The sequence below is a fragment of the Pristiophorus japonicus genome, chromosome 12, assembly GCF_044704955.1.
Source record: "Pristiophorus japonicus isolate sPriJap1 chromosome 12, sPriJap1.hap1, whole genome shotgun sequence".
Classification (NCBI taxonomy): Eukaryota; Metazoa; Chordata; class Chondrichthyes; family Pristiophoridae; genus Pristiophorus; species Pristiophorus japonicus.
The window spans coordinates 177,470,959-177,498,792 of record NC_091988.1 but is presented as its reverse complement, the minus strand read 5'-3'; the positions used below and the strand labels follow the sequence as shown (position 1 = coordinate 177,498,792).

Below are 27,834 nucleotides of genomic sequence, written 5' to 3'. Positions count from 1 at the left end.
CCATGATTTTAGGAGGCCTGGAAACGGCCTAAAGAAAATGGGGTCAATGAAACTGTTACATCAACAGTTGTAGGGGTGTTTCTGAGGCCTCAGCAGGATTAACCTTTAAATTGCATTCTGGATGAACATCTTGGAGAAGCTTGGGAACACTCCCAGACATGGCTCCCCTCCACAAAAAAAATGGTTAACTGAAAAATATGGGGCGGAATTCCACCAAATCCAAGTTCCCTTAATTTTCAGAACCTGTCCAGTAGTTTCTACTGAGTTTCCGCCCAGGCCCCAATCAGATTTTCATGTCCAAAGACTCTTAATGGAATCCTAGTGACCTTTATTATGCACACCCTGTAGACTATTTGAAGAATTAAACAGTGATGAGCAACAATTCCCTTTAAATAGACATCCCGTAAATAAATTACGAGTTTACTAATGTATCTCCCATGGCATTGCTTATGGTAAGTAAATCATATACTATTTTATAAGGACAGAAGCATTATGCCATTTTACTGCTGCTAACTGTCCCTTTAAGACCACAAGATTTCATTGTGGTAAAATGGCACAGCCTGAAGTCAATGGGAGGCTAAGCAAATCCCAAGATCAATTAAAGGGTAATTAGGTAATCCCCAAAATTGGAAGAAAAAACATATTTTTAGCACTCTGAAGTGTGATGTATATCGTGTGATGTCTAGGTGTGACAGATGTACACCGAATGCAACACTTTTGTGTATATAGAGTAGAAATATCTACATACACATGTATACCCTTCCTTAAAAATCCTAAGACTGCTAAATAATCGTCACAATTTACAACTTTTACTCCTGAGTAGTCTAGTTTTCACTTCGTGGACTCATCTATATCGTCGTGTTCTATCCAGTGAGGGGGCTTTTACTAGAAATAGCAGTTAATATCATAGAAATTTATGGCACAGAAGGAGGCCATTCGACCCATCGTGTCTGTGCCAGCCAACAAAGAGCCATCCAGCCTAATCCCACTTTCCAGCTCTTGGCCCATAACCCCGTAGATTACGGCACTTCAAGTGTATATCCCAAGTATTTTTTTTAAATGTGATGAGGGTTTCTGCCTCGATCACCCTTTCAGGCAGTGAGTTCCAGAGCCCCACTACCCTCTGGGTGAAAAAAGTTCTTCTCACCTCCCCTCTAAATCCTTCGACCAATTACTTTAAATTTATGACCCCTAATTATTGGCCTCTCTGCTAAGAGAAATAGGTCCTTCCTATCCATTCTATCTAGGCCCCTCATCTTTTTATGCACCTCAATTAAGTCTCCCTTCAGCCTCCTCTGTTCCAAAGAAAACAACCCCAGCTGATCCAATCTTTCCTCATTGCTAAAGTTCTTCAGTCCTGGCAAAATTCTTGCAAGTCTCCTCTGTACCCTCTCATGCTTCCTGTAAATGTGTTGACTAGAACTATATGCAGTACTCTAGCTGTGGCCTAACTAGTGTTTTATACAGTTCAAACATAACCTTGCTGCTCTTATATTCTATGCCCCGGTTAATAAATATATTAAATCTATTTAGTGTTCGGTATTGGTAATTAATAATTTTCAGGCTTTGTATTGCTCATACAAAAATAGCTATGTGTTATTCATAAATCTAATGTATGTATGATTCAAACAACATTTATAACGGTCAAAATAATTTGACCATACCTGTACCATGAATAGTTCCAAGGTACAGGCTGAAAAAGCAAACAACTTCGAAGAAATCGAGGGCATTAGGGCAAAACGTCCAACTGGCAAAGATCACATACGAACACATATTTCATGCAGGCATTAACCTCTTTTTCTCTAACAAGCTAACATCTACTTAAAAATAGTGCACACAGGAATGTAGTACAATTGTGTTAAGCATTTGTATGTGAACTATACCAAACTTGAAATTCTGCATTTATGATCTTTAGGGAAAAAATACATATTTGTCAAATTGTTCCGAAACTTTGCTGCATTTTTGTCTCCTGTTTTGCACTTACCTCTGAGAACTTGCCATCTCCAAACCACTGAAGCCATCTCATTCCAGATGCAGCTTGCCTTCTTCCAGGTGTTCGCCAGGAAACCACTATTGCAGGCCACCATGAGAATCCCTTGATCTTCCCCCAAACCAGCTCCCCAATGCCATAGCCTTTACCATCCTGAAGATAGAAACATATTTATTTTAAAAACTAACTCGAATCCCATTGGGCTTTCTTCTCTAATTAGCCAACTGAAAAACATTTAAAACAATATTCAGGTCATTTTGAAAAGTTTGACAATACAATTTCAATTATTCTGAAAGATACATTCTTTACCTTCCCCACATTTTTGGATTGACAAGAACATGTCCCACCAGCAGTAAATGGACAAGGAGGGGGCGGTTGGTGGGGGCCAGAAAATTGATACTTAAAGATCTTGATGGATCCCCCACTTGTAATGCGTACTACACTGAATTTGCATTGCCCACATGTCTTCTGTGCTCCCACACAGAATGAAAACATTACATAATGTATGTTAATGGAGTAATCACAATGCAGCCCTTGATTTTCTATATTAAGTCAGAAGCCAGCCTACTCAATTGACAATTTTGGCAAATATTGGGCTTTCTTTTAAAATTCCCCAACTACAGATTTTCATGCTTGTAGATGAAAGCATGCTAGGGAGTTCAACTGGCATCAGAGCCAGACTGGTTCCACATACCATCAACCGCATCAATAAAGCCACAGCACACTTAACTGTCAATGACCAAGGGAACCATCTCCACCGGCTCAGGTCAAAAAGAAGCAGCTAAGATTCCTGTGCAGTCATCTGTAAGGACGCCTGCAGCCAGCATCTATAGAAATAGCATTGCCAGAGGCAGTAAAGGCCAGCTCCACCCTCAACTCTTCTGTCTGATTCTCCTTCCAACCGAGCAAAAGGATCTTGTGCAATATTAGTCAGGTTGTTGCCCACAGATGTACCAACCATGTGACTGATGCATGTTGATCAGCAACTGATGGGTCCATGTGGACATCCTGCATTCCACCGTGTGGCAGTAACCATACATGAGTCATGCAGCTAGGGTGTGTTGGCAGGATTTGCTATGAAGTATCATTAAGATTTCACTGAGACAACAGTTCCAAGCTTCACTTGCACCCCATATGATTGTCATGCTGCTCCATAGCCATTCATGCTCAGCATTCAAAGACTGTAATGGCCATTGTACAGCAAAATTCTAAAAGGACAGAGGGTGTTAAAAAAACAAGCCTAAAGGCTTTGTGTCTTAATGCAAGGAGTATCCGCAATAAGGTGGATGAATTAACTGTGCAAATAGATGTTAACAAATATGATGTGATTGGGATTACGGAGACGTGGCTCCAGGATGATCAGGGCAGGGAACTCAACATCCAGGGGTATTCAACATTCAGGAAGGATAGAATAAAAGGAAAAGGAGGTGGGGTAGCATTGCTGGTTAAGGAGGAGATTAAGGCAATAGTTAGGAAGGACATTAGCTTGGATGATGTGGAATCTATATGGGTAGAGCTGCAGAACACCAAAGGGCAAAAAACGTTAGTGGGAGTTGTGTACAGACCTCCAAACAGTAGTAGTGATGTTGGGGAGGGCATCAAACAGGAAATTAGGGGTGCGTGCAATAAAGGTGCAGCAGTTATAATGGGTGACTTTAATATGCACATAGATTGGGCTAACCAAACTGGAAGCAATACGGTGGAGGAGGATTTTCTGGAGTGCATAAGGGATGGTTTTTTAGATCAATATGTCGAGGAACCAACTAGGGGGGAGGCCATCTTAGACTGGGTGTTATGTAATGAGAGAGGATTAATTAGCAATCTCGTTGTGCGAGGCCCCTTGGGGAAGAGTGACCATAATATGGTGGAATTCTGCATTGGGATGGAGAATGAAACAGTTAATTCAGAGACCATGGTCCAGAACTTAAAGAAGGGTAACTTTGAAGGTATGAGGCGTGAATTGGCTGGGATGGATTGGCGAATGATACTTAAGGGGTTGACTGTGGATGGGCAATGGCAGACATTTAGAGACCGCATGGATGAACTACAACAATTGTACATTCCTGTCTGGCGTAAAAATAAAAAAGGGAAGGTGGCTCAACCGTGGCAATCAAGGGAAATCAGGGATAGTATTAAAGCCAAGGAAGTGGCATACAAATTGGCCAGAAATAGCAGCGAACCTGGGGACTGGGAGAAATTTAGAACTCAGCAGAGGAGGACAAAGGATTTGATTAGGGCAGGGTAAATGGAGTATGAGAAGAAGCTTGCAGGGAACATTAAGACGGATTGCAAAAGTTTCTATAGATATGTAAAGAGAAAAAGGTTAGTAAAGACAAACGTAGGTCCTCTGCAGTCAGAATCAGGGGAAGTCATAACGGGGAACAAAGAAATGGCGGACCAATTGAACAAGTACTTTGGTTCGGTATTCACGAAGGAGGACACGAACAACCTTCCAGTTATAAAAGGGGTCGGGGGGTCTAGTAAGGAGGAGGAACTGAGGGAAATCCTTATTAGCCGGGAAATTGTGTTGGGGAAATTGATGGGATTGAAGGCCGATAAATCCCCAGGGCCTGATGGACTGCATCCCAGAGTACTTAAGGAGGTGGCCTTGGAAATAGTGGATGCGTTGACAGTCATTTTCCAACATTCCATTGACTCTGGATCAGTTCCTATGGAGTGGAGGGTAGCCAATGTAACCCCACTTTTTAAAAAAGGAGGGAGAGAGAAAACAGGGAATTATAGACCGGTCAGCCTGACATCGGTAGTGGGTAAAATGATGGAATCAATTATTAAGGATGTCATAGCAGTGCATTTGGAAAGAGGTGACATGATAGGTCCAAGTCAGCATGGATTTGTGAAAGGGAAATCACGCTTGACAAATCTTCTGGAATTTTTTGAGGATGTTTCCAGTAGAGTGGATAAGGGAGAACCAGTTGATGTGGTATATTTGGACTTTCAGAAGGCGTTCGACAAGGTCCCACACAAGAGATTGATGTGCAAAGTTAGAGCACATGGGATTGGGGGTAGTGTACTGACATGGATTGAGAACTGGTTGTCAGACAGGAAGCAAAGAGTAGGAGTAAATGGGTACTTTTCAGAATGGCAGGCAGTGACTAGTGGGGTACCGCAAGGTTCTGTGCTGGGGCCCCAGCTGTTTACACTGTACATTAATGATTTAGATGAGGGGATTAAATGTAGTATCTCCAAATTTGCGGATGACACTAAGTTGGGTGGCAGTGTGAGCTGCGAGGAGGATGCTGTGAGGCTGCAGAGCGACTTGGATAGGTTAGGTGAGTGGGCAAAGGCATGGCAGATGAAGTATAATGTGGATAAATGTGAGGTTATCCACTTTGGTGGTAAAAACAGAGAGACAGACTATTATCTGAATGGTGACAGATTAGGAAAAGGGGAGGTGCAAAGAGACCTGGGTGTCGTGGTACATCAGTTATTGAAGGTTGGCATGCAGGTGCAGCAGGTGGTTAAGAAAGCAAATGGCATGTTGGCCTTCATAGCAAGGGGATTTGAGTACAGGGGCAGGGAGGTGTTGCTACAGTTGTACAGGGCATTGGTGAGGCCACACCTGGAGTATTGTGTACAGTTTTGGTCTCCTAACCTGAGGAAGGACATTCTTGCTATTGAGGGAGTGCAGCGAAGGTTCACCAGACTGATTCCCGGGATGGCGGGACTGACCTATCAAGAAAGACTGGATTAACTGGGCTTGTATTCACTGGAGTTCAGAAGAATGAGAGGGGACCTCATAGAAACATTTAAAATTCTGACGGGGTTAGACAGGTTAGATGCAGGAAGAATGTTCCCAATGTTGGGGAAGTCCAGAACCAGAGGTCACAGTCTAAGGATAAGGGGTAAGCCATTTAGGACCGAGATGCGGAGGAACTTCTTCACCCAGAGAGTGGTGAACCTGTGGAATTCTCTACCACAGAAAGTTGTTGAGGCCAATTCACTAAATATATTCAAAAAGGAGTTAGATGAGGTCCTTACTACTAGGGGGATCAAGGGGTATGGCGAGAAAGCAGGAATGGGGTACTGAAGTTGAATGTTCAGCCATGAACTCATTGAATGGCGGTGCAGGCTAGAAGGGCCGAATGGCCTACTCCTGCACCTATTTTCTATGTTTCTATGTTTCTATGTTGCCCATCTGCTTTGAAGGAGCAAGCAGTACAAGTATAACCAGTTCCATGGGACACAATGTGCCACCCATACTTGAAACAGATACTTACAACAGGACACTGCTGGGTGGCATTACCTTGGTACTTTTCCTCAGGTCCGCTATCTTACACATTTGTATCACGATCCTCTGGAAAGCAATTACACGGCCAACTATCTCCAAACAGATATGTTGGAAAACTCTAATACATAAACAAAATACTACGGATGCTGAAATCTGGAATCAAAACAGAAAATGCTGGAAATCTCAGCAGGTCAGACAGCATCTGTGGAGGAAGCAGTTAACGTTTCAGGTCGAATCATCTGTTTTTATATATTGGAAAACTCTTCTCTGGGGAGACAGAAGAGTTGAGGGTGGAGCTGGCCTTTACTGCCTCTGGCAATGCTATTTCTATAGATGCTGGCTGCAGGCATCTTTACAGATGACTGCACAGGACTCTTAGCTGCTTCTTTTTGACCTGAGCCGGTGGAGACGGTTCCCTTGGTCATTGACAGTTGAGTGTGCTATGGATTTATTGATGCGGTTGATGGTATGTGGAACCAGTCTGGCTCTGATGCCAGTTGAACTCCCTAGCATGCTTTCATCTACAAGCATGAAAATCTGTAATTGGGGAATTTTAAAAGAAAGCCCAATATTTGCCAAAATTGTCAATTGAGTAGGCTGGCTTCTGACTTAATATAGAAAATCAAGGGCTGCATTGTGCCCAATGACGCTACTCTCCTTTGCCTCATTGTATACATCAGCACCTCAAGGGCACCATGTGCAAATATGGCAGTGCACATTCAGGAATCCTCCATTGGTAAGAAATAAGGTGAATCTTTGAACCCCTTCCCTTCAGTTCACATGATGGTAAACCCAGCCCACTTGGCACGAAAGGGATAGATGGGTAGTTAAAATGGCAGAGGGGGATGTGTGCTGTGTTCTTGACATGTCATTACAACTGAGCAGAAAACTTGTTCAGGAGGAGACTGCCTCAGACAGGTGGGGTCCTCCTTGTCATGCAAAAGTCATGGCCCGTTGATATCATCAGCAGCCCAATATGATTTTAACTCGCTGAAACAGGAGACTCAGCCAGCTGGAGACCAGCCTGTAAATCTGACAGGATTAATGCCTCACATACACAGTGGAGTCTTCAGCTTCCAAATCGCTTCTCTCATACAATTTGGCTTACTTTACCTCAGAAACCTTTCTCCCGTCATCATGGATGCTATTATTGCCAGTCTTTACGAGAAGAAGTAATAGTTGGAGGAAGCAGACCAGCAACAGCCTCAGGAGACTGAGCAACCTCAGGGACAGGGACCCTCTCAGAAGACACTAAATAAAGGGGGCTAATCATAGGAGGCTTAGAATAACTTTCCTGGATCTATGAGAGAAAAAGTGTCTCAGGAGGCTTCGCTTAACCAGACAGGCAGTCTCAGACATCTATAACCTCCTGCAAGGGGACATGTTTCATGCTAGTACAGGGGGCCATGCTTTGCCAATGGCTCCCAAACATACCCTGTACCATACCCGTCAACTTTGTTTTGCCACTGGCTCTTTTCAGTCTGACGCAGGGCAAATGCAGTCTGGAATACACAGCTACAGTAAGGAGGTCACTGATGCCCTCTATGTCAAGGCAAACCAATACATCACCTTCCCCTGAATGCAGGGCATCATTTACACCACACATATTGCCATCAGGACACTCCACCAGCAGCCAACAGTATTCACCAATAGAAAGGATACCACTCCATCAATGTGCAACTAGTGGTTGATCACAGAAACAAGATCAAGCAAAGTATCCAAGCAGCTATCATGATGCATTTATCCTGAGTCACTCTACTATCCCTCCCAAGAACATAGTAGGATGGCTTCAGAGGGAAAAGCGATGCCTGCTACAGATGTAGCTTATGACACCCCTTCGCAACCCCACAATTCCCTACCAACATCAATATAATAGTAGCCATCAGACCACCAAGATCATAATTGAGCACATTATAGGGATGCTGAAGATGAGGTTCAAATGTCTGGACAGGTCCCTACAATACAACCCACAAACAGTACCTGGTACAGCACAGTTCATAATTTTGCCATAGAGAGAGAAGTCATTGCTGACCCAGGTGCTCAACCCACGGTGCTTTTCTCAAAATCAGGTTCCAAAGTGTACTATCCATACAAAGTGCTCTCCTGGTACATTCAGCAAAGCTAGTGGAAGACTGCTAATCATCATGCTGGGTCCCCTCAGATGCTCATAGTCAGAGACTTCGGTGTGCTCAGCCTCTGAGGACCCATCTGCAAACTGCTACCGTAGCAGTCTGCTGACCCAGCTGACCTGCTGTCACCATGACGGATATTGGATGCGAGTGTAGGGAAGGAGCAGACATGCTGACATCCTGGGAAAGAGCAACCAAATGTATTAACTGAAGAAATTAAATGACCATTCGGAAGTTCAAGTCAATAAATCCTCTCCAATTAAAGCCCCAATCTTAACTCATGTCGGGCACCATGTCACCACCCACAAATTTTAAACTGTTCCTTTTAAATGTTTTCTAATACATCCAAAGCTTTGGCATTAGTTCCTTTAGCTGTGAAATGGCTGGGATGAAGCAGGCTCGAAGGGCCGTATTGCCTACTCCTGCTTCTAATTCTTGTGTTCTTTAGATTTAGGTTTGCTTATTGGACAGGAACTGTTCATCAAAATAATTTTGAATAATTTTACAGCAATAGGCAACATGGCATTGTCGGTTAATTTCCTTCTCCCAAGTGGTTTGCAAGAAGGAAATTAATAGCCAACGCAATACTGGGTATTACTGTACAATTATTCAAAACCAACATATCAAATCTTAAATTTCTAAAAAAAGCAACACACTTTTTTCCTACACAATTACCACAGAATTAGATAGAGTCAAAATACTATAGCATACTGCCCATGCAAGTTATTGTATCAGATATATTACACCCACACAACATCCTTCCTCACTCACTTATTCCAATTTAACTGCAAACTTTTCAGTATTTCCTATTCAGTCCCTCAAGCCTGTTCAGCCATTCAATTAAATCATGGCTGATCTGTACCTCAACTCCATTAACTGCCGTTGATTCATAACCCTTGCCCTTGGCTAATAAAAACCTGTTAAAAATTTCAAGGCTTTCAGGATGCTGTGAGCCTACTTCTAAGAGGTGTACAAATATAGCCCAGGAATGCCTTGCCCTACAATCTTCTGCCCACTGTGTCAAATTATTGTATCTGGCCTCCCATTTGGCATTTCCTCAGTGACACAGTGGATCAATACCAAATTTGCAAGAAAAAGTATTCAGTTCCGTCACATATCTGAAGCGTTTTATCTCCTGAATAATACTTGTAATAAATTTGAATACTGACACAAGGGTCAGAAATACTGGAAAATTGCTGTGGGTAGAAAGTGTAATTGTTTGTGGGTAGAAAATGTAATTGTTTGTGGGTAGAAAGTCTAATTGTTTTCGGTGGGCAGTAAATCCAATTGCATGCTCAAACAAACTATGCTAGATTTAAGAAACTCCAACCTTGAAATAATGCTGTGCAGATATTTTCAAACGAACGTTTAGCACATATGAATTAAAGTCATTTTTACTCTATTTCAATTGAAGCATTTAAAATAAATGGCTTAAAGGCTCAGTTAATAAACTGGGTAAAGGAATTTCATACAACGTGTTAAATGTTTGTTATGGAAATTTTGCAATGTAATTTCAAGGTCTATGTTACAACCACATCCTTAATCAGGGCCTCAGAGTAGAGTAAGTTGAGCATGCTTGGTATTGAAATGTTCATGTATAATGTTTATGTTATGTTATTATGACTATGATTTTAATAGGTAGCCTTTCAGCATTTTCAATATGGAACCCATTAATATCTAATGGATATAAACAATTACAGATATTCACCAGCAAAGTCTCAGCATGCAGCATACATACCTTGGCCTACCAAGTTGTTCTAGGCATTATGAGGTAATTTGTGTAATCTTAGATCAACTGTACTAAAAAAAAGTGCAAAAACAAGGCAATCATTTGGAGGCTAAAGAAGGATAGATTTTACAAATTTGAGCTTGCAACACAAGAGCTTCCTGCTACAGAAATGCACATCAGGAATTCAGGTGCAGAGGTTAAATTGCTTCTCAGTATATTCTGTCCAGATGAAAAATTCTGTGCGGCACACTGATCTCCACACTCAAATTTCTGATGTGCACTCTCAGCATATAAATCTCTGCGGTGGGAGCACAAATTCATGAAATCTGTCTCTAACTATTTAAATAAAATTTTACCTGGTACTGAGGGACTCCTTCTGTACTCTTTACAATACTATTTTCACAAACAAAGTCTTCTGCCGGTTTTGGAGGTATCTGATTACTCTCCAGAGGCTCCGAAGTAAGGTCAATGACAGAACTTTCTGTTATGAAAGCCGTGGATGAGGTTGTCCTGGTCTTCTGAGACTGCAAAGAATATCAAGAAACAAATAAGCATTATACAGTATAATAACATTCTTTTACAGAATACCCAATGTTATGTGTCATTGAAGCATCATGCATGCCACCATCACTGTTTTTAGCTCACAATAAGTGTTTCAAGACATGTGTCAGCCTGTTCACGTTTTACAAGAAAAGGCAGTGTTTTACAATACGATCCGCATTTTTCAATGGGATTGGAGGTTGTCTGGTATCAACCAACCAGATCAGTTGTAGGACAGGATTTGGGCCTGCAAGAACCAATCAGACATAACTTTCTCCTATTGTTGGTTGTGTACTAGCTTAAAGTGGAAAAGTTTTAAGAATTTAAACAGGAATTTCTAGCCAGGTGCATTTTTAAGGTTTTGATGGTAGAAATGCACATTAGGTTAATCAGTACTTAAAAATGGAAAAGACAGGTTAATGATAGCTTGGGTTTTCTTTCAGTGCTATTAATATACGGTCACACCAAAAAGGAACTTTACATAAGTAGACAAAGTCTTAAATAACCGAAAGCTGCACCCTTATGCATGCTATGAAATGGATAGTGTGCCATGGTACTAACAATTACTCATTACCCATGATATGTCACACTCCACACCACATGGAATATCCACACATACTCCAGTCTACTCTGAAAGGCAGCAAATACCACACTGCCTGACTGTTACATTTAGGCAGAACTAATACATTTATGGACAAGTAAGATGAAACACAAAAACAAATTGACACAGCAAGAAACTAATAATACTGTGCTGGACTTACAATTAAAAAAAAGCTGAAATCCTTTGTACTCCTTTTGTGGCTTTTGACTGATGGAATGTTACGTGATTCCATGGAGCTGCACAGTTGCCTCACATGAAGCAGGGAGCTGCAGAACATGGGGCTGCTGCTCAATTTTATGTATGACTTTACTTTGATGTTCGAGATGGCTCATTTGATGCTCAAATAATTTTTTCTCAATAGCGATAGAATTAAATTAACAATTTCTAACATTTACGTAGATAAGATATCATCTGATAGCCCGTTTGCTTTTGACACATGAAAAAATTGAAATCACATTGTCTCCAGCTCTCACATATCAATCAATGCTTTTAAATCCGATTCCTCTTAGAACCAAGCTCTCCAAATGATACAACCATTAGAGGTATTAAATTTCATCTCCCTCCCCCACCTCCTCCCCGGTCTGCAGACTCACATACATTCATATCTTAAAGAAGAATTGCCCAGTTACCCTAGCACACTTTGACCTGGCCAGTTTCTGAGTACAGGCTGTGGCACTAACAACATAAATTGGCTGTTTCTCTTTGAAATTGTCGATTATCTGGAGAATGTTGTACAGAGACAAAGGGGTTCTTTTCAGCTACAGCTGGCTGAAGGTCACTTTTAAATCACATTTACTGTGTCTAAAATCATACAATCCTTATCACCCCTGAAGCAACTTAAAAATATAAATTATTTATTTACATCAGTATATGTCAATCCAAGTTACCATGCCTGCTTCTGGGCAGCTATAAATTCTGAGACATGGTCAGATGTGATACAGTTGTGTCTTGTGAATGATCTGCTGATTACAGATGTGTGTTGTAAAAAGTTTCAAATCATAAATCAACGTATCTAGGGATACATTTGCAATAGAAGTAGCTGGACCCTGTAAAGTTGTATTGAAGTTCCTACAATAATATACTATCATATTTAAAATAGCTGGAGAAATTATTTTTGGCTTAAAAAGCATACTTATAGTAGGCTCTGAAATGCTGGAAAATGTAACAAATAAAAGTGTTAAGAACCAAAATCTTCTAAGGGGAAGGGGATCCATGCTCCCAGACTCCCATGAATATAAATCTTGTGCCTCAGTATTTGCATGTCCCCTCAGTCATTTCTAAATACACCACTGTTGCAAACTGTACATTCGTGCATTTAAAGTTTTTTTTGATCTACAATAAAAATAATGGAATGTTGGGTATTACTGCAGTTTTCTTATGTTCTTAAGGTAGTAAGCCATGTCCCACTGTACTTTCAATCTAACTTCTTGCCATTACAAGTCATAAGGCCTATATTCAGGTTGGTATATGTATGTTTGCTGCACCATTCTTATCTGTAAGTTTGCCTAATCGAGTCCTTTAGTTCATCACAGGCCAAGTACATGTTATAAACAAAAGGACCAAGAGATTGATTAAGACGGGAAAAATAGAGTATGAAAGTAAACTTGCAAGGAACATAAAAAACGACTGCAAAAGTTTCTACAAGTATGTAAAAAGAAAAAGATTAGTGAAGACAAATGTAGGTCTTTTATAGACAGAAATGGGAGAATTTATAATGAGGAACAAGGAAATGGCAGAACAATTAAATAAATACTTCAGTTCTGTCTTCACAGAAGAGAACAGAAATAACGTCACAGAAATGCTAAGGAACCAAGGGTCTAGTGAGCAAGAGGAATTAAAGGAAATGATTATTAGTAAGAAAATAGTGCTAGAGAAACTAATGAAACTGATAAATCCCCAGAGCCTGATGATCTGCATCCCAGAGTACTAAAAGAGGTTGTCATCTTGCAAAATTCTATAGATTATGGAACAGTTCCTGCAGACTGGAGGGTGGCAAATGTAACCCCACTATTTAAAAAAGGAGGGAGAGAGAAAACAAGGAACCACAGACCGGTTAGCCTATCATCAGTAGTAGGGGAAATGCGAGAGTCTATTATAAAGGATGTGATAACGGCACTCTTAGATAATATCAACGGGATTAAAAGTCAACATGAATTTAGGAAAGGAAAATCATGTTTGACAAACCTACTGGAGTTTTTTGAGGATGTAACTGACAGAATAGATAAGGGCGAACCAGTGGATGCAGTGTATTTGGACTTTCAGAAGGCCTTTGATAAAGTCCCACATAAGAGGCTAGTGTGCAAAATTAAAGCACATAGGGTTGGGGGTAATGTGCTGGCATGGATTGAAAATTGGTTAACTGACAGGAAGCAGAGAGTAGGAATAAATGGGGCCTTTTCAGGGTGGCTGGCAGTGACTAGTGGGGTACCACAGGGATCAGTGCTTGGGTCACAGCTATTCACAATATTTGGATGAGGCAACCAAATGCAATATTTCCAAGTTTGCTAACGACAAAAAACTAGTTGGGATTGTGAGTTGCGAGTAGGATGCAAAGACGCTGCAAGGCGATTTAGATAGGCTGAGTAAGTGGGCAAAAACATGGCAGATGCAGTATAATGTGGATAAATACGAAGTTATCCACTTTGGTAGGAAAAACATAAAGACAAAATATTATTTAAATGGTGATGGCTTGGGAAGTGTCGATGTACAGAGGGAACTGGGTGTCCTTGTACACCAGTCATTGAAAGCAAACATGCAGGTGCAGCAAGCAGTTAGGAAGGCAAATGGTATGTTGGCCTTCATTGCAAGAGGAATGAGAGTACAGAGCAAGGATGTCTTACTACAGTTATAAAGGGCCTTGGTGAGACCGCACCTGGAGTATTGTGTGAAGTTTTGGTCTCCTTACCTAAGGATATACTTGCCATAGAGGGAGTGCAGCGAAGGTTCACCAGACTGATTCCTGGGATGGCAGGACTGTCGTATGAGGAGAGATTGGATCGACTAGACCTGTATTCACTAGAGTTTAGAAGAATGAGAGAGGATCTCATTGAAACGTATAAAATTCTGACGGGGTTGGATAGACTGGATGCGGGGAGGATGTTTCCCCCAGGCTGGGAAGTCCAGAACAAGGGGTCACAGTCTCAGGATATCAGGTAGGAAATTTAGGAGCGAGATGAGAAGAAATGTTTTCACTCAGCTGGTGGTGAAGCTGTGAAATTCTCTACCACAGAAGGCTGTGGAGGCTAAGTCACTGAATATATTTAAGAGGGAGGTGGATAGATTTCTAGACAAAAAATAACATTAAGGGATATGGGGAAAAAGCGGGAATATGGTGTTGAGATAGAGGATCAGCCACGATCATATTGAATGGCGGTGCAGACTCAAAGGGCCGAATGGCCTACTACTGCTCCTATTTTCTATGTTTCTATGTAAATGGCTCTCTTCTGATAGCCATTGAAGGAGACAGCACACATTTCCTTTTATTTCAGTTAAATTGGTGTATTCTCAGTTTATAAAACAAAGGTATATTAGAAAGATCGGGCCTACTATAAATAATATAAAATGGAAAAAGATAATAGATATGTGAAACATCTGTATTGTACTAAATGTAAGAGAGTACTATATATCTGATATGAAGGGTGTTAATGTTTGTTTTGGTAAATGGAGACATTTGCTGCTAGATCTCACTTCGATCACATTTCGCTCAACATCCAGAAGATTCATGCAATTTCAGTAGGTTGACTAGATCTTCCCCAGTGACTATGAATGTGTAGAAAATTCCAGCTGAAAAATAGCAAAATGACAGAAATGACTGTCGAGTCCAAGCCCTTTCCTGCTCCATCCACAGTAAAACAGTCTCTGATTACCGCTCGCCAGTCCACAAGATAAGCCCCTCCAACAAAAATAGTAGTCGTCACCCATTCCTCTTTTTCCAAGCAGTAAGATTCTTCTATTGCCCGACACATTTTGGAGATTTATCCTTGAGGTCTATGTCTGCAAGAATGTTTAAAAGTAAACTGAGACAGACCAAGAAACCACAGTTCAGTTTACTGTCCAGTCTCTCATGACATGACTGCATATTCTTACTTGATGTATTTTAGGAGGGAGAGCTAAGAACTTTTAAATCAGCTTTTATTGCAGATTTTAAAACTTGGTTTTTTTTCAGGTGTTCTTTATTTTTAGCATCAAAAACCAGTATAAAACTGAAGTGAAAAAGATTGTAAAGCATTAAACCTCAAGATAACAAGTAAAAGACCAACAAAGATACAGTTAGGCAACTGACAAACCACAATTATTCACAGTTTACTTTTATGCACCCCAATGGCACTTCCAAAAGTAAGTTTCCACGATCACAAACATTGTCGAGCTATTTTATCAGTAAAAAATGTTTGTAGTGGACTATGCAGTTCTAAATGTTGACAGTTCAAATTAACAATGAAAGTAGCATATCACCACCATGGTGTAGTAATGCAGGTTAACAGCATTTAACAGTAAATTGTACCACAAGAGTCCTGTTATCAACAAACATCTGTTTCCCCACTGTCACTCACAAACAACTGAGTGCAAACATCTGCTTTCACAAAAGCACTTACCTGAAATCTCATCGTAATTTACACCTTCAAGAACACGGTTGGATCTTTGCACCCTTATCTAAGTTCAGGAAACCATGAAAACATGAAAAATGCACAATAGATTTTTTAAAGGGTGTAAATAACGATCAAAATTAAATGCAGTGAAGCTGAGCAATAAAAATGGTAAGATGGCAAGAAATCCGCATGGGGTAGAGTGTAGAATGTTTTAGTATAAGGGGTGTTGCAGTTGTGTGAGGCGGACTGGCTGGACTGGGTGCTCTTTGCCTTTCCGTCATTGTTCATAGGTTTATATGTAACCTTTAGAGTTGCTGACCAAGGGCCAAGTCAAAATTACCCCTCTTGTCACATACTGGGAGGAAGTTCACTGAGTACACTTTCTTGGACTTCAAGTAACAAGTAACAATTAACACACAACTGAGCAGCCATCAGAATGCACCTGCAGTGCTGCTGTTAGCTCTTTAATAGGCATGCACACACTATGAAGGATGTTTAGTGCATGATTCCATCTGTGATTTGCAAGAATTGACAGACTAATAGAGGGAGAAAGGAGATCTAAAAAAGTTCACATAACAGATGAAACCCTGTGTATCACTGTAGACCACATGAAGGAATGACAAAATGTCCTCCACAGATCAAATGGGCAAGCCATTATTAAACAGATGGTCCAGCGGGTGTATTCTATCCGCACTTGGATCTGCTGCACTTGGAAACATTTGTGGAAGATGGTGTCTGATTTGAAAAGTGTCATGGTATGCAACTCCTCAGTTGCTATGTTGGCGATGACTACCAATTACTTTACATTTCTGCATATGGCTCCAAAGTCCAATGATCTTAAATTGGTAGAAAAAGCTAACCAAGGAGATTTCAGGTCTTAACCATGTTTGCAGGAACAGTTTTACAGATGATTATTGTTGACCCACATTGATCCAGTAACTTGCTGGAAATGGAACACAAAAGTATTACAACAGATTACAAAATGCAGATATGCCTAATAGTAGCTTCAATGATTGTTTACCAACTATTCTTTTGCATAAACAGAACTGATTAAACCAAATTATGCAATCTGCATTGTTAGTTTTACTTTTTATTCTACAATGCTGAGCGAGATATACATTGTGCAGTTTTGTTTCTCTATATGAGATTTCATCTCAAAAAATGCATGCTATTCTTTTTTTTGCAGAAGAATTGGCAGCACTAGGACTGAAGGTGGTACTCAGCAAATAAAGCACCTATCAAGACAATGATCTTGGGGGTCACAGGTTGCGAGGTTGTAATGTATTCAGTTTGAAAAGCTTTCAGAAGCTCAATTTGAACTAATTAACAGTAGAGAAAGACCTGAATTCTATCTCTTAATTCTTTGGAAGATCAAAGCAACAATAATATTTTGATATATCTTCAGCACAAATCCTTATATTTCTCCATTAGACTCCAATATCATCAAGACTCCATGGAATGCTAATGACGAGTTACATGTGCATTGTCTGGAAGCTTAGATAGTTTAATACTTCAGTAACTGCAGTCAAGAATTGTAATACCTGCTGACATTCCCTTACCTGGCTTATATTCTAAAATGCAGAAACCATTTCATACATAGTTGATAATATTACTGGCTACAAAGTAGATGCAGAGTTCTTGAACAGCTATTTTACTTTAAAGAAAGTGAGTGGAATCCATTTATTTTTTATATACATGTAGCTCGATTGGGTAAACAAGGCGGATGCTTAAATCTTGAATTTAATTAAAATTATTGGTTCAAAATATTATGATAATGTGCTGGCTGTTTGGTTTATTGAATATCATGTTGTGACATAAGCTGGTCGCAGTGTGAGCTGTGAGGACGATGCTAAGAGGCTGCAGAGTGACTTGGACAGATTAGGTGAGTGGGCAAATGCATGGCAGATGCAGTAAAATGTAGATAAATGTGAGGTTATCCACTTTGGTGGCAAAAACAGGAAGACAGATTATTATCTGAATGGTGACAGATTAGGAAAAGGGGAAGTGCAACGAGACCTGGGTGTCATGGTACATCAGTCATTGAAAGTTGGCATGCAGGTACAGCAGGCGGTGAAGACGGCAAATGGCATGTTGGCCTTCATAGCGAGAGAATTTGAGTATAGGAGCAGGGAGGTCTTACTGCAGTTGTAAAGGGCCTTGGTGGGGCCACACCTTGAATATTGTGTCCAGTTTTGGTCTCCTAATCTGAAGAAGGACATTCTTGCTATTGAGGGAGGGCAGCGAAGATTCACCAGACAGATTCCCGGGATAGCAGGACTGACATGAAGAAAGACTGGATCAACTAGGCTTATATTCACTGGAATTTAGAAGAATGAGAGGGGATCTCATAGAAACATAAAAAAGGTTAGATGCAGGAAGAATGTTCCCGCTGTTGGGGAAGTCCAGAACCAGGGGTCACAGTCTAATGATAAGGAGTAAGCCATTTAGGACCGAGATGAGGACAAACTTATTCACTCAGAGAATTGTGAACCTGTGGAATTTTCTACCACAGAAAGTTGTTGAGGCCAATTCGTTAGATATATTCAAACGGGAGTTAGATGTGGGCATTATGGCTAAAGGGATCAAGGGGTATGGAAAGAAAGCAGGAATGGGGTACTGAACTTGCATGATCAGCCATGATCATATTGAATGGTGGTGCAGGCTCGAAGGGCCAAATGGCCTACTCCTGCACCTATTTTCTATGTTTCTATGATAGGGGAGATAGTGAACAAATGATTCATTATCTATGCTGAAGTTTCACATTACAAACAAACATGAAAGAATGTGGGATAAAAGAGCTGGATTGTTGGCTACTAAGGTTCTGAGGGACTATTCAAAAGATAGTGCTGGAGGAGTGGTTGGCAAGACTATCTTAAGCCAAAAAGCTTCCCACATGTGTGTCAGGGACAAGCTGTACTTTTTGAACTAACTAAATCTGATCATAAGTGGTGTTGTGCATAAGAACATAAGAAATAGGAGGAGGAGTAGGCTATTTGGCCACACCAGCCTGCTCCGCCATTCAATAAGATCATGGTTGATCTGATCATCGACTCAGCTCTACTTACTGCCCGCTCCCCATAACCCTTTATTCCATTATCGTGCAAAAATCTGTATCGCTGCCTTAAATATATTCAAAGACCCAGCCTCCACAGCTCTCTAGGGCAAAGAATTCCATAGATTTACAACCCTCAGAAGAAATTTCTCATCTCAGTTTTAAATGGGCGGCCCCTTATTCTAAGACTATGGGCTAGAACCCCCAATTTTTTTTGCCTGCTTAACGCCCACTTAACGGCCATTTCACCGCTAAAATGATGTATAACGCCCATTTTGGCACAAAATGGAAACTGACAGGCTTTTATTTTTTTTTTAAAAAGAGACTTATCGGCGAACGTTATTTTCCCAATGGGCTTAACGCAGAGAAAAAATATTACCGGCCGCCCACTTTTTTTGGGTGGAATCAGAAGAATGGGCGATTTCAACGTCCAAATTATCGGCCAGCGTTATTTTCCTCACGGAATTAATGCGGAGATTCAATAATAACACCCGGCAACTGTTTTTTGTCATAAAGAGCAAACTAGCAGCCATGGAGATCGCCCACCGTCAATTTCACCACCTCGCACACATATCGCCCAGAATATCGCCTGCTCAAAAAAACACCCACAAAAAGTGGAACTAACCAGGACGGATGCCAGCGGTGTGGCTGGCATTTATTAAATCCCACTCTTACGTGAGGAACTGATATTGGACAGATTTGCCTGAAAGAGCGCCGATGTGAGTGACAACACTGATACACTGCTGTGTGTGTGCAGCTCAGACATCAATGATGCCCATCACCTTGGTGCCAGTTAAAATTTACATTGACTGATGTTAAGTTGTATTTAACCCTTTCACGGTAAGGAATCACCAGTGCGTAACGGTCCAGCTAGCTGAAACAATGCGCAACAAGGTTATGTTCAATAATAAAAGTTTAATAGCAACATTGGTCTGAAATCATAAGTATCACAGCCAATAACACCCAAACCCCACCCACATCTCAACTTTTCCCACCATTGACATAAATCACATATTCAACATGTCCACCAACATAGAATACAAAGGCAAAGCAGGAGCATGGTCCCCAACTCCCATACATTGCACAAATTGCATACACCCAGATGGAGATATAACACAGCCATCACCTGCACACATGCACCTCACTTTCCTTCCCCCCTCTCCTTCTTCTCCCCACCTCTACCCCTTCCCCTTCTCGCTCCACAGCGGGAGAGAGGGGTGCCGAGGGGGCAACATTCTCTGATGCAGAAGCAGGATCTAGGTCCTTGCTCTCATCTGTCGTTCACCGTGGTGGTGCGGAACCTCGGGGTGGAGTGCCGCGCTCGGGGACCACTGGGAGGCCTGTTGCAGCAGTGTTCCTGGCTATCGCGTCCAAGGACTCCGCCATGCGTGGAATGTACTCGGTCATGGTGGCCAGCTGTCCGGATATGCCCCCCAATGCCTTGATGAACTGGTCACCAATGTCTATAGTCCTCCTGGACAACTGTCCCATCTCTCTCCGATGTCGCGCTCGTGGAACAGACCTGCCGTGTCCACAAGGCCTCCACGGGGTCGGCGCCGTCCTGGGGACAAATGGGGTGCCCTGTGGAGAGGTGCTTGGGGCCGGCACTTCCAGAGTGGAGGTGGGAATGACCGGAGGACCAATAGAACGCCTTGGGGTGGAATGGCTTCTAGAGCGTGGCGATGCAGGTTCTTCGAAGTCCGCGCTCTCATCCGTCGAGAACAGACCCAGTGGATTGACGGTCAACAATTGGAGCTCCTCAGCACTAGATGTAGTAGGATCGGCCGCCGACTCCTGCCCCGCGCCCCCACCTTCTGGCCTCTGTGGCCTTGCCTGGGGCCGCGCTGCTGGCTGAGCTGCAAAACACAAATGAGGTTATTAGAGGGGAAGGGGGTACTAGGGTGACAAGGCTGAGTCCAGCACTACACACAGCATGTTCACGACAAAAGCACCACTGCTCTCAATCATCGCAGACATCAAATTTCATGACCATCAACACATGGTGCACTGCAATGATTTTCATGAGCCGAGCATTGTTTATATTTTTAGAAATCATCTATCATATATGATTGTTTGGATAGGAGTTGATGTGACATCTATTGACTTTAGATCACACAATGGTGTAAGCTTTACTCACGTGGCATCACTTCAGGGTCTGCAGATGCATCCGTGGCTGTCCGGGGGTGCTTCCCCACAAGTGCGAGCACTCGCTCCTCCATCTCAGTGATGTCGCTGGGGACTGGTGGCCCCCCCACCCATTCACCTCTGCTCGGACCTCATCTTCGATAGCTTCTTCTGTAAAAGGTACCAGGACGATATGGCATGAGATCATTGCTAGGTGCTGTCACAGACACAGATACAAGACATAACTGACAGATGTAATCACGGTTATTATGATTATCATTCTTTACCTAAATACGTAAACCGTGACCGCAGGCTTTGAGTAAAACATTCCTGGTAAAAGTGCAAGACCTCACATCTGCTGATAGTCACTCATGACTGTTACAAATCAAATGATATAAATACATAAGTACATGTAAATAAATGTAATACTTACTCTTGCAGATCCCACAAGGTTGTTCCATTGTTTGCGGCATTGGTTGCCCTCACGCACCTCGTTGGTCGCCAACGAGACCACCTCTGCTATCTCGGTCCATATCTTCTGGTAGGCCTTTGGGGTGGGCTTCCCACGCCCTCCCTGTGTCAAATCACTCCAGCGTGATTCGACCTCCTGCAGGAGGGAGGCATTTGCCTCGTCCAAGAACCTCCTGGCTCTTTTGCGGCCTCCAATGTGCTTCTCTTCCACCTCACTGCTCTCTCCAGCATCAGTCTCCACGGCGTGCTTTGATGCCTCCTCCTCTCTCTCCATTATAGGGCAAATTCGGTCAAATATGTGGCTAGTAACAGCTAATCTTTGTTTGCCTACTTGCTGTGAAGCTCTAAAGTCTCCCTCCTTCCTCCCAAAGCAGCCACACCACACCCAGACACGCCTTCAGTCCCTCTGAGCTCCTTCTCTCTCTGTCTCCTCTTCTGCGCATGTCATGGTGACCCTTGACCTCCAGAATTGCAGGAATTGAGCGTTGCCATACCGTTGCCAAGGACAGCCACACTTTCCGGCAAGGTCAGAAAAATTTAACACCACCGCCCATTTTATATCGCTCGTGGTAACGCCCATTTTCAAAAATGTAAACTAGGCGTTTTGAGAATGGGCAAGAAGCCGGCAATCTGAAAACCCTTTTTTACCACGCACGCTGGAAATAACGACCATTTTTGGGCGATAACCACTAAAGTGGGGGTTCTAGCCCTATGTCCCCGAGTTTTAGTTTCTCCTATGAGTGGAAATATCCTCTCTGCATCCACCTTGTTGAGCCTCCTCATTATCTTATATGTTTCAATAAGATCACCTCTCATTCTTCTGAACTCCAATGTGTATAATAAGCCCAATTTATCTTCATAAGACAACCCCCTCAACTCCGGAATCAACCTAGTGAACCTTCTCTGAACAACCTCCAATGTAAGTGTATCATTCCTTAAATTCAGAGACCAAAACTGTACGCAGTACTCTAGGTGTGGCCTCACCAATGCCCTGTACAGTTGTAGCAGGACTTCTCTGCTTTTATACTCTATCCCCCTTGCAATAAAGGCCAACATTCCATTTGCCTTCCTGATTACTTGCTGTACCTGCAGACTAACTTTTTATGTTTCATGCACAAGGACCCCCAGGTCCCACTGCACTGCAGCACTTTGCAATTTTTCTCCATTTAAATTATAATTTGCTTTTATATTATTTATGCCAAAGTGGATAACCTCATATTTTCCTACATTATACTCCATCTGCCAAATTTTTGCCCACTCACTTAGTCTGTCTATATCCCTTTGCAGATTTTGTGTGTCCTCCTCACAATTTGCTTTCCCACCCATCTTTGTATCATCAGCAAACTTGGCTACATTACACTCGGTCCCTTCATCCAAGTCATTAATATAGATTGTAAATAGTTGAGGACCCAGCACCAATCCTTGCGGCACCCCACTAGTCACTGTTTGCCAACCGGAAAATGACCCATTTATCCCAACTCTCTGTTTTCTGTTAGGTAGCCAATCCTCCATCCATGCTAAAATATTACCCCCCAACCCCGTGAGCTTTTATCTTGTGCAGTAACCTCTTATGTGGCACCTTATCGAGTGCCTTCTGGAAATCCAAATACACAACATCCAATAGTTCCCCCTTATCCACTCTGCTCGTTACATTCTCAAAGAACTCCAGCAAATTTGTCAAACATGATTTCCCTTTCATAAAACCATGCTGACTCGGCTTGATTGAATCATGTTTTTTCAAATGTCCCACTACTGCTTCCTTAATAATGGACTCCAGCATTTTCCCAAAGTCAAATATGTTAGGCTAACTGGTCTATAGTTTCCTGTTTTTTGTCTGCCTCCTTTTTTAAATAGGGGCATTACATTTGCAGTTTTCCAATCTGCTGGGTCCGCCCCAGAATCCAGGGAATTTTGGTAAATTACAACCAATGCATCCACTATCTCTTAAGACCCTAGGATTTAAGGCATCAGGTCCAGGGGACTTGTCCACCTTTAGTCCCATTATTTTATCTAGTACTACTTCATTAGTGATAGTGATTGCATTTAGTTCCTTCCTACCTATAGCCCCTTGATTATCCACTATTGGGATGTTTTTAGTGTCTTCTACCATGAAGACCGATACAAAATATTTGTTCAACGTCTCTGCCAATTCCCTGTTCCCCATTATTAATTCCCCAGTATCATCCTCCAGGGGACCAACATGTACTTTAGCCACTCTTTTCCTTTTTATGTACCTGTAGAAACTCTTACTATCTGTTTTTATATTTCGTACTAGTTTACTTTCATAATCTATCTTCTCTCTCAATCATTTCATGAGCATGTTCACTCACTGCTTTATATCAGTAAGTCAACATTTATATGAGGGGTAAAGAAGAGTTGTGAGAGGAGTTAGTTATTTAATGGTTTAAATTAAGTCAATCGGGGAGGGGGGAGTATAAATTGTTTTCACGTAACGATACAAAATAATGAACCTATCCCATTTCTCCACAGAATAACTCCTAACTAACCATCTGCTTTCTCCCTGTGAGGTTGGCCAAAGCTTGCCCTCGCAGTTTCAGTTTAACAAAAACTTGATTAATTTTTCAGTCTTTTCTGCACCTAACTGTTTGGCCGAGTCTCTCTATTCTTACCTCCTGGGGGTAGATTTTTATATTCACCACCTGGGCCATAATCTGGTGGAGTGATTCGCTCCATCAGATTACTGCTCAGGTAATGGAGACAAAAATCTACCCATGTTCACAGCCAGAAGGACTGTCAACACAATAGCCCCGATTTTAGCTCAAGAGCAAGAATTGGACAGGCGGGGGGCAAGGTGAGAGGCAACCTCCACACCACCCCCACCTTCCCCTCCTTGACCATGGCAGTGTGAGGCTTGGTTGATTTTTTAACTTCTGGGCCTTATCTACAAGCCGCCGGACAGCTGTTCACCTGAAACGGGCAGGTGGCCAGCAAGGGATAATAGAGTTTTAGGTTGAACAGGTCACCAGCTGAACAGCGTCAGCAACAAGCTAAGTTGTGGGGGGAGGGGGTTTCGGGAGGGTCTCACATTTGGAAAAGATGGGGGATCCTGGGGCAAGGGAGGGCCGAGGCTCCTCCAGTCTGGGCCTCTTCTGGTTTCGGATCCTCTTCCCACTAGTTTCACCGGATGGGAATAACACATGGCCACCAGTTAAAATTGCAGTCAGGACCTGATGATATCATCGAACTGTGATTTGCGTATTTAAAATAGAAGACCGAACCAATTTTAACTGCCCGCCTGCTTGTCTGGTGGGTAGAATTAAAACCACACCTAATGTTTCTGAGGTGTTTATCAACTGCTGAGACAGGGTAATGCGCTGCTTATGGTTTACAACCTATGAGGAAAAAAATCGTTTATCTTTTTAGCAGTTTAACCACCCACCGTCTCAGAACTTTTTTTTTCTAAACTTGTGTGAATACACTTTGCTTTAAATGTCCAACAGGTAAAAGTAATTACTTTTCCAAATCCTTTTTGGTGAAAAAATAGTCCCAAAAAATCCCAAATGTAACAAGCCCTTTCATGTTTCTTAAATACTGCAGTTCTCGCTATGAATTCTTGACATTCTTGATCATGTTTTTAATCAATATAAAATCTGCTAGGTTAATCATAATGTCGTTGGGAGTATAGGATGGTGGGGGAAAGGGTGATTTACTGTGTCTATCAACGTTTGCTTACTTCCGTCTCAGACAACTTGCTGTTTAGAGTCTTCACCACAGACCATATAGTTTTTGAACTGCTTAGCTACAGTAGCTGTGGATTAATTTCTCCTCTTGTATGGCCTCTCTGCACAACTGGCTGCCACCCAATGTTTATTTTTTTCTGTTGATTTCAAACACTTTCAGCCAGTACACCCTAATGCTCATTGCTAGTTGAAAGTCAGTGTTATAATAAACACTTACAAGACATTAACACTATAACTGCGATGTCAGTGTGCTGTATTTCACACCAATGCTGTAGTTATTGGAATAAATCTCTGTCTTCAGTGCACAGAGCTTCTCACTGGAAACGTATAGCAAGAATTTGGGCACAAGCCCAATTCACAGTCCTATGATTTCCCATCCATTAAAATTAACGGATTTGTGGCCTCTACAAGGACAGAAAATTGTGGGGATTGCAATTTGAGCAATGAATAAATTTCCAATATGGAGACCAGACAAGCAAAACTCTGCAGTAGGAGCGCTAAAGATGAACATTTCCCTTACAATGTGAATGCAACCAAGAGGCAGGTTGCAACCGGACAGCGAAGTCAAATGGAGCGAGATTCCTTGCAAGAAGAATTCTCCTTCTGCTTTGCTGCAGTCAGGTCAGGCCCTAATTCTGGATTTACACAAATTTAGTATTGTTACAAAGCAGAAATTAACGACTGTAAAATCATGCTTCCAAATTTCTGATGTATGCTCCCGGTGAGCAAGGTTCCTGCCGAAAGCGTGGATTCATAAAATTACCCTGCGGTGTAAGTACACCTTTTGGCTGTCTAAACTCATCCAAAATCTTGCTCTTAAATAGAGCTGCAACATATCCACTTTTTTCATTTAAATTAACCATTTGTCTAAATTACTTTTAGATTGCGTTAAGATGAGGGACGTACAAAGAATGGGGCACTTTTCCATTCAGAACACTAAGTGGGGGAAATTGAATGCCGTCACGTCCATTTTTTGGGATAGAAAATGTGCATTGGTGGGATGAATTTTGGGTTGTGATCTTCCGTGCCTGACCTCCTCTGAAAGTTCATTGGCCACCATGTTGGTTTGGGTGACTTTTAGTGTTCCTGGCGGTCAGGCAGGTAAGGGTGCTGTACTTATTAAAATATTCAAATTAGGGTTCCTTGTCTGTTGAAGGACCTCTTTCCAAAACTGAACTGTGGGAGCGTCAGATTCACCAATTCTTAACTTCGGCCAGTGATTCTTGGCACCAACAGTCAGCATACAGGCTGTATTAGGAATATTTAAATGGGATCCTCAGCTGTACTCAGGTAAGCCTCTGGTTAGTAGTTTACCTGTTGGTAGCTAGGAGGTCCTTTCTGGCTGTTTTAGTTGAGATAGCCGTTTGCAAAACTTGTGGATTGAGATTTTCAGCAGCTTTGTTCATTAAAGGCTTGAACTCTTTATTGTTGAAGAATGGATGTGCTGCTGGGTCTGCCACAGGGTCCTGGAGAAACAGCAGTAGCAGACTTAGAGCTGCATGCACAAGAGGGTGAAAAGGGGCCATTTGCAGACACCATGTGGTTCTTCCGCACAGTATCTCATACCTCAACTTCAGTGAGGAGCGCTGCGTCGAGTGGCTCCACTTCACCAGGGAAGCTGGGATTGAACTATGTCACCTGTTGCAGCAACAACTGCAGTCCAGCAGCACTGCCCGTGGCTGAGAAGGTCATGGTGGCCCTCAATTTCACTCTATGAATGTGCAGCTGGTGTGTGTTCACAGGCAATGGATCATGCAGCTCTGTGCCTGATTTCCCAACGATAGTCATGGTACCTTCTTCCTGTGCCGGTCCTCAATTCCCCCCTCTTTACCAAGGTGTCAGGCTGGCTGCTTGGGAACAAGGGCTATACCCTGACTCTTGGCTCACAATAATTGTCAGGAAGCTGAGTACAGAATCTAGGGAGCACTACAATCAAAGCCATTCTGCAACCAGAGTTCCCACAGAGCAAACCATTGGAGTTCTAAAATGGAGGTTATGCTGCCTGGACATGTCTGGAGGATTATTTTCGGAAGTGGAGGACATGAAAAGCAATGAGCTGTCGGAGCTTTGCATCCGCAAATCATAAATGAACAGTTCAGCTGAATCGTCCCTCCCACCTATAAACCAATAGTCCATCCTACCATCACAACCACTCCTTATACCCAACTAATGAATACACTCATCTTCAACACCAACACCAATACAAAGAAACTGTTGCACAACAGCAAACTGGTTGATGATATTTCATATCAAGATCCTTTACAGTTTATAACATCACCCTTGCACAAACTCCTAGTTCCCATCTTCTGTGCTTGTTTGCCTATTCCAGTGCTCCCCCCACCCCCCCACCCCGGCAGCAGCATGGAAAGAGTAAGGTTGTGGAACTTCAACTGAGAGCACTTGAGATGGCCATGGTGGGTGACCTCAAAGAGCTCTGCAGCATCTTGGCAGTGGCTGGGGCAGTCTGGCTCAGCTGGCTCTGCACAGGCATTGGTTCAGAGAGAACAGCATCTCTCTGTGAGACACCAATGTCACTGTCATAGGGCAGCACCTCAGCACTCTCACTACTCTGCGTGAGAACAGAGTCCAGGAGTAAGATGACACTTTGGAAGCCCCTATCCACGATGCTTTTGAAGCCAGAGGAGATGGTGGAATCCAGAGC

General features: G+C 42.3%; 1 protein-coding gene across 1 annotated transcript in view; it reads right to left on the bottom strand.

Moving 5' to 3' along the window:
- Positions 1-27,834, bottom strand: part of dnmt3bb.1 (DNA (cytosine-5-)-methyltransferase 3 beta, duplicate b.1) — a 294,113-nt gene that overhangs the window by 126,468 nt on the left and 139,811 nt on the right. Inside the window, exons 6-7 of the mRNA XM_070895082.1 lie at positions 10,454-10,621; positions 1,985-2,143 (exon numbers count right to left, since the gene is read on the bottom strand). Of these exons, the coding sequence (XP_070751183.1) occupies positions 1,985-2,143; positions 10,454-10,621 (327 nt within the window). The remainder of the gene's footprint in view (positions 1-1,984; positions 2,144-10,453; positions 10,622-27,834) is intronic.